At 38.4% G+C, this 8078-nt stretch overlaps 1 protein-coding gene across 1 annotated transcript; it reads right to left on the bottom strand.

The window, feature by feature from the left end:
• Positions 1 to 902: 902 nt before the first annotated feature.
• LOC146548777 (uncharacterized) lies at positions 903 to 7162 on the bottom strand. Its single transcript, XM_085263403.1, has 10 exons — positions 7132 to 7162; positions 6740 to 6850; positions 5474 to 5551; positions 5230 to 5301; positions 5014 to 5079; positions 4675 to 4826; positions 4451 to 4575; positions 2773 to 2917; positions 2073 to 2113; positions 903 to 1221 (listed from the first exon to the last, which is right to left on the bottom strand). The coding sequence occupies exons 1-10, from the start codon at positions 7160 to 7162 to the stop codon at positions 903 to 905; spliced, it is 1140 nt and encodes a 379-aa protein (XP_085119529.1).
• Positions 7163 to 8078: the final 916 nt, after the last annotated feature.

Below are 8078 nucleotides of genomic sequence, written 5' to 3'. Positions count from 1 at the left end.
TTCTTCTTCTGTCCAGCTTACTGTACCTTCCTTCCGCCTCACCACCATGGGAAGCAGAGCTTTCAGCTGCTCTGCTCCCAGGTTGTGGAATTCTCTGCCCCCTGAAATAAGAAATATTGGTTCTCTCCCCCAGTTTAAATCCCAACTCAAAACTCATCTGTTCAAATCTGCATATTCACTGTGAATCCACTGTTTGTTCATTTTATCTTGTGCTTTATTTTATTGTTCTTATTCTGCCATTGTTTTACTAAGTGTTTTATCCTATTGTAAAGTGTCCTTGGGTGACTTGAAAGGCGCTCATAAATAAAATTTATTATTATTATTATTATCTCATCCTTTACTCAAACCATGGCTCAGATTAGTGAGGGTGGTGGGCAGGGTGGTGTATGGGAAAACAGTGTTTATTGACAGTCTGAATGGCACAGGGGAAGAAGCTGTTTGTGAGTCTGGAGGTGTAGGACATATAACACCGTTGCTTATGCAGTTACATTGGCTTCCTGTTGAATTTAGAGTCCAGTTTAAGATTTTGGTTTTAACTTTTAAGGCTCTTCAACAACAAGCACCACCATATATTATTGAACTTTTACAGCCCTATGCCCCTAGTAGGTCTCTGAGGTCGAGTAGTCAGGGCCTACTTGTCATTCAGTATACGAGACTGAAAACTAGGGGTGATAGAGCTTTTGCTACTGTGGCCGCCAGACTGTGGAATTCCCTTCCTCAGGACTTACGATCCGCTGATTCATTGATTACTTTTAAAAAACAGCTAAAAACACATCTTTTTAAAACTGCCTTTTGCTAACTTTGTTTGTATTTTGTCTTTTTAATCTGTTATATCTTGTAAAGCACTTTGTGATCTCTATCTAGAAATGTGCTATATAAATAAAATTTTACTTACTTACTTACTAGGACCTGATTGACCTGAGGCACCGACCACAGGGCAGCGGGTCAAACAGGTGGTGGGCAGATTGCAAGGAGTCACCTGTGATGGGCCTGGTTTTCCTGTGACAGAAGGATCTGGTGATGGCGGTGCTAATTACCCTCAGCGCAGCCTTCCTATTCTCAGTAGTGGCCCCTGAGTACCAACCACCCAGGCAGTAGGAGAGCATGCGCTCCACTGAGGAGCAGTTGAAGGCTAGCAGCTTCTGGTCCTGGTTATTCTTCTTCAGGACAGGGAGGAATCCAGCCGCTGCTGAGCCTTCTTTAAGCAACTGGCTATATGGCCTTTAACAAGAGGTGAAATTGCTCAATTTTGAATGGAATTTTTCAAATAAACCATTGATTTACAGTTGATCAGTTACATGTTTTTACGTTTTTACAACTTCTCTATCCACCCATCCGCCTGTTCGTCCATCTGTCCGTCCAGGGGAACATGGAAGCTTTCTCAGGCTAGCCAACAGATATAATCTCCCCAGTGTGTCCTGGGTCTAACCACTGGCCTCCTCCAGGTAGGACATGCCCAGAATACCTCACCCAAGGGGTGTCCTGATCAGATGCCTGAAACACCTCAACTGTCTCCTTTTAACGAGAAGGAGTAGCGGCTCTATTCTGAGCCCACCTCGAATGTCTGATCTCCTCACCCCGTCTGTGAGGGAGAGGCCAGCCACCCTTCAGAGAAAGCTAATTTCTGCTGCTTATATCCACAATCTCATTCTTTCCGTCACTATCCAGAACTCGTCACTGTAGGTCAGCAGTATCAGTTCCAGCATCACAGCAGCTGTGACCACTCCCACTCCAAACTTCCCTCATTTGTGAAGAAGATCCCAAGAAACTCCTCCACATGGGGCAGTAACTTCTTCATGACCCAGAGTGGGTGCTCCACCCTTTTTCAGCTGAGGGCCATTCCTTCAGACCTACATGGCTAGACAACTCACAATCCTGGAGCACCCTCGACAGGATACCTTGAGGCATGCGGTTGAATGTCTTTTTCAATTCCACAAACTGTATTTTGTGGACTTGAACAAGGCATTGAACCCTGTTTGGCAAACTCTCACCCATGCTTTGCGACCTGGAAGAAAACCCCATTGTTCCTCTTAGATTTAAGGTTCAACTAATGAACAAACTCTTTCCAGTACCTGTGAGTAGACATCCTCAGGATGCTCAGGAGTGTGATCCCCTAAAGATGGAGCACACCTCTTCTTAAAGATGGGAACTAATACCCCAATTTGCCAGTCCAGTGGCACCACCCCAGATCTTTATGCGAGATTGCAGAAGCATGTCAACCAAGACTGCTCCACAACATCTAGATCACAGGTGTCGAACTTCAGGCCTTGAAGGCCGGTGATCCAACGCAGCTGAATTAAATGGCTAAATTACCTCCTCATCATGTCTTAAAGTTCTCCAGAATCCTGGCAATGAACTAATCATTTGATTCAGGTGTATTGAAACAGGGTGATATCTAAAACCTGCAGGACACTGGACCTCAAGGCCTGGAGTTGGACACCCCTGATCTAGATCATTTCAGGAACTCAGGGACTGTAGCTCATCCCCTTCATGGGGCCTGCCACAAAGGAGCTAGGTGGGGAAGTCAAAACCTCCCCACCTGCAGTATACACTGTGTGAGTAGAGCACTACTTTCCCCTCCTGAGTTGATTGAGTAATATTGAAGTCTGTTTATGTAGTTTAAAAGTTTCAGATGTCGACATGCAGCACATAATATTTATTCACATTTATTTTATTATACACGATACAGAATTTGTTTTTTCATTGAGCATAAATACATGAAAATACATGCTGACCTGAATTTTAGACACATACAAATATATGGTGTCCGACCACTGCTGATTTCTCACAAATACTTCTACGAGATCTTTTGCAGGAGTTATCATACCAATACACTGGCCCCATCCTACCACAGTCCTCTCCATCAGGATCTTTCCCTTTCCAATCATCTGGCTCAAAAAACCTCCAAAATGTCAAACTAAAGGATGAAAAACAGAAAGAATGTTAAGAGTCAAGTAAAGTAAGTAAGTAAAAGCTGAACTATGATTCTGGAAATGAACAAAAGTGTTTTTGTAATGTGTTCAGTCTTTTTTTACGCCACTATTGGATGTCATAAAATTTGTCTTCTCTTTCCCTGTGTTTGTGTTCTGTCCTGGTCTCTGTGTGTGTTTCCTCTCTTTCTTCACTTTCCACTTACCTCCTCACTCACTTTAATAAAATGCTACTGGGATTGTCTGATTTTTGCGGTCCCTTTTTTCCTCACAGTATAATGCACCTTAAGGTGACTATATATGTATATATTAGGGGTGCAACAATACTCGTATTGATATTGAACCGTTCGATACAGTGCTTTCGGTTCGGTATGCATATGTATCGAACAATACAAGATTTTTTATTTATTTTATCAACTTTTCTTTTGACGATGCTGTCTGTGTTGAGCGCTCAGTGGATCTGCGTTCGACTACTCCGCCTAGGCTGCACTGTCGAGTGCAGATCCACTGAGTGCAGCGCAAGCTAGCAAGACAGAAGCTAAGCTTGTTGCAACATGGCAACTGCCCCAACGCTATCCAAAATTGAACCTCCCCACCCTCATTCAGATCTGGCGTTTGGAACTATCTTGGTTTTCATGTGAAGCATGACCCTGATGGTAAGCGCATCATGGACAAAAGTAAAACAGTATGTCGGATGTACCACGCAATGCTCAATTGGTGGGGACTAGTGCGTTAGCGCAGTTAGCTTGTTAACGTGTTGACGCCGTCCAGCCCCATGCACGGGGCGATGCGCGGTAACTCGTTAACGGAGATTTGCGGCGTTATGGCGTTAATGTAATTTTAACGAGATTAACGCTGACAGCACTAGTGGGAACACAACGAATATGACTGCACATTTACGCCGAAAAAATATCGAACCGTATCGAACCGAACCGTGAATTCTGTGAATTGTTGCACCCCTAATATATACATATATATCGATACTTTGGTGTCACGGTTCAATATTTTTTCGATACAAAAAAATGTTCATGCCTTTTTAATTTGTCATTTATTAAAATTATAAATATATATTTTAACTCAAAAGTACAATTTTTAAATTTAATGTTGCTGAAAGAACAAAAATAATAAAAATAATTAAATCTATCTGATCGAGGAATCACTCATCTTTGGAAAAGAGAGTTTATTACAGAGAAATGTCTCTTTCCAAAATAAAAGCTATACTATACGCTTCTTCTGGGCTATATTCTCAGCAGCATATTAAACATATCAGGTCCCCATAAGGAGAATCATGTGCTAACGGCTGTCTAAATGACTCGGGTAAAGTTTGTATCATGCGTGCTTGTTGTTTTTGTCTGCTTCAACTTGTCTGTGCACTAGGATGATGTTGGCGTTTATATAGATCTATCTATCTATCGATCGATATATAGATATATAGATATATAGATATATATATGTGTGTGTGTGTGTGTGTGTGTGTGTGTGTGTGTAATGTTGTATAATCTAATTAGATTGAATTAAACCTTTCATTTAGTGGGGAGCCATCCACCCACAACCATCTGCCCTCTTCTGCTAAGTCTGTCAGTCCGATCCAGAAAGGGATGTCATGTATCTCCATTTTTTGTTGAACATTTTTCCTCAAGAAATTCTAAACAGGAACATTTGATTAAATTATTTTGGGAATCTTTCAGTCCTGTGATACTGAAACATCAGGATGAGAACATGAACCTGCAGAAATGTTTTATACCTGCTCTTCTTCGCTGTCTATTTTAACCAGGTCTCCTCCTTTAGTTTTACATACAGTTCTGCTCTCATTCCAGGAGGATGAATTGGTGGAGAAGTAATAGCAATTTCCTCCATGTTCCTTCCAGTCATCCTCACATTTATAACATGGTTCATCTTTGAAGAGATTACAGGAAGATATTTCTTCAGGTGGAACAAATCATGTTTATGTTTGTGAGATTTGGAGGCAGAAGGAGGTGCCTCTGTGCTGCAGTTACAGTTTATCTTATCATTTCTGTCAGTCCATCAACTTTATTTCAATCACAGGATAAAAACATTGTCAAAGACAAAATCTAAAACTTACTCATGTTTACTTCAGGACGTTGTGAGGTTGTGGTTGTAGGCTTTATTGTGCTGTAAGGTTGTGTTACTGTTATGAAAAAGAAATTTAAAAAAGTTTACTCAATAAATTTTTCATCACAATCGTCTCTTTGTAGCAGGATGCTCTTTTGATCCTGTATATGTTTTTATTCCATCTCTTTCTGCAGATACAAGTCATGGCGAAAAGTTAATAACTTACTTATTTTCATTTCAGGCTGCAATGGACATGTGGGCGTCACTGTATTGCATGGTTTGATTTCAGCCAATTTCTCTGAAAAAAAAATAAAACAAAAACAAAACAAACAAAAAAACAGAATAGAAAATGAATGTTGGGAAAGTAAAGTAAAAGTTTAGGAGAAATGTTGTGTTATGTGATTGAATTCCAGAGGTCATAAACAAAATTGAAAGTCCACAATTGCAGTGTAGGAGTCTCATTTTCTTACCTGTGACATGAATTTTAACAGTTTCCCGCTCCAGTTCAATTTTTCTGAGCATTTCCTTGGTTTTCAAAAGCTCAAACACTTAAATAAGAAAAAAAATGTAACTCAGTCAGTACTGTTTTTGGCTTCACTTAATCTCTGTAAAGAATATCTGCCTTTGATTTTCCAGAGTCAATAGCCAAGGAGAAGGTCTTGTTACTAGAACTGCTATTATTTCAGCAAACTTGTAGTCACGATTTTGTTCACACATGAGCAGGCTTTGGTAGCATGCAGGTAAACAATATACCCATATAAACAGAGAGTAGAGTAACTTGGCTGATTTTGGTTCAGCTTAAAATCTTCTTTTTTTTAATTGATGTGTTTATTTTTGTCTTGGACATCACTGATATGTGACAAAGAAGGTGTGAATTCCTTCAGATTTGGTCTGAGTGTGATAAAGAATATTTAACAAAACATCCTGTCAAAATTACATTCATGAGGTTGCACTAAAGCCGGTAATAAATTTCTGACATATTTTGATTATGTCATAACCTATTATAGATATGTTATAACACAATTTTCATCTTTTTTTAGTTATGAATTGATATTTCATTAACTGAATGCAGTATGAATCAAGTATTTTATTATATAACTGTATGGTAAAATCATATGTTTTAAATGTTATATAATTAGTATGTTTATGCTAATATTAAAAATTAATATAATTAATATGTTAAAATAAATGGCAAGTCAGACATTTAGTCAGACAACTTTCACTGATGGCTAGTGTGTTGCCTGAGACTCATGAAGAAGAATGTCTGAGTTGAAGTTAGATTATTTTTAACATGTCAATTACAAATAAAAATAACAAGTTAAATATGTTAACATAAATTACTATAAAAATAATTTAATGTAAAGTAAAACATTATGACTGACTATTTCTGACAGGTTTTAATAACTTTAATAAATACAAATTTGACTGTATATGTTGCTTCTGTAGCGCTACAGGAGCAAGAACTTGATGCTTATTGTGGAAATTAGGTGATAGTATAGTTCACTGGACATTATTAACAGCTAAATTACTGTTAAAAATGTTTTTATTTTAATTAAAATACAGGACAAATGTGTCCTGAAGCCTTTTAGAATTTTAAAATAAAAGTATGATGTAGATTAATTAAAAAGTCATAAATCACAATTTTTTTTTAAAGATCCTGATTCTCATGTAAATTTATGATAAACCAGACACATGAAAAGCTACATAATGCTACATGAATAAAACTACAAACTCACAGAGATAAGTTACCACGAGAGCCGATACCAGGAGAACACAGACAACCAGCACGGCCACTCTGAGCTTTAACGCATTGTTTGATTTTGCATGTTGAGAATCAAGAGCTTGACCTGATTTAGAGGAGACAGAAAGTGAACACACGAGTACATAAACATTTAATAAATAGTGCTAACTCAACGCAACGGGAATCTTGACACACTGTATATTAGACATCAACACACTTTCTTATTTTTTTCATAAATTGATAAAACCCTGAACACAGGCTTAAAATATTTTAGCTACATTGGGATCATTTTCCACTACATATCACATTGTATGAAAACAGCATTGTTCATACAAAGTGTAGATTTTTCTCCTCCCTATTGATTTACCACCACATTAATGTTCTTACCTTCTTTGTATTTCTGTGGACGGCTCATCATGCTGATGCTTCAAACTCCTGACCTCAGAGTTAGTCCAACCGTGTCTGAATCACAAAAACAAAACAGCAAACTTGTGCTAATATGGAATCAGTTCCTTCTATATTTAAAAGAAAGATTAGCATCAAGATTCACCTCCGCGACCCTCACTTCAGGTTTTTCAAGTGAACCACAACACCTTTCACAGCTCTCTGTAAAAAAACCAACTTCCTGATAGGTAGGGAGGAGGGTCTTTCTACTGCTTACTTCAACTATTTTGAAACAAATAAATAATACGTCTTTGTACATTTATTAATACAGCAAGTTTGATAATAATACAGTAATTATTTTTAGTTTCTATGCCTGACGTTACATTAGTGTATTATGACATGCTAAAGGTTTTCTCTTGCGTGAGTCAAGTTTTATTTTGCTGCACAGACTTGTAATTTTAGTTTTTTTACAATAAACTACCAAATATTTTTTAAAACATGTTTCACTCTTGCTTGTTTAACACTATACAAACATTTCAGTAAGGACAGATCATTCAAAGGAATAAACATGATTCATTGATGAACAAAATATAGATAAATGTTTGGCGGTTTGCCCGTCTCAGCCGAACGGAACCCCAGCTGTGAAAGGGATTAGAGCAGGACCCGAGCCTATACGCTGATGGTGATGATGAAGGTGGCTTGAGAGATGAGAGGTGGAGATGGGGAGGAGGTGGGTTGCACAAAAGCATCTGCAAAGGAGAAAGACAGATGCGCAGTGAGATATAAAGTACGTGGCATGAGTGCTGATTGGCCTGGAAAAGGCCGGGATAAGGTGATTGGACTACACCAGTGATGACACAAACAGCTTGACAGTGTGGCAAAGTGGAAGTGATAAAGCTTATATTTAGCTGGCATAATCAAACTTTATCAAAATTTATTTTATTGCATTC

The sequence above is a fragment of the Mchenga conophoros genome, linkage group LG22 (genome assembly GCF_057382185.1).
Source record: "Mchenga conophoros isolate Kocher_MC1m ecotype Shallow Benthic linkage group LG22, M_conophoros_male_GT1.1, whole genome shotgun sequence".
Lineage (NCBI taxonomy): Eukaryota > Metazoa > Chordata > Actinopteri > Cichliformes > Cichlidae > Mchenga > Mchenga conophoros.
The sequence above is the reverse complement of the archived record's forward strand: the minus strand, read 5'-3'. Positions and strand labels throughout refer to the sequence as shown.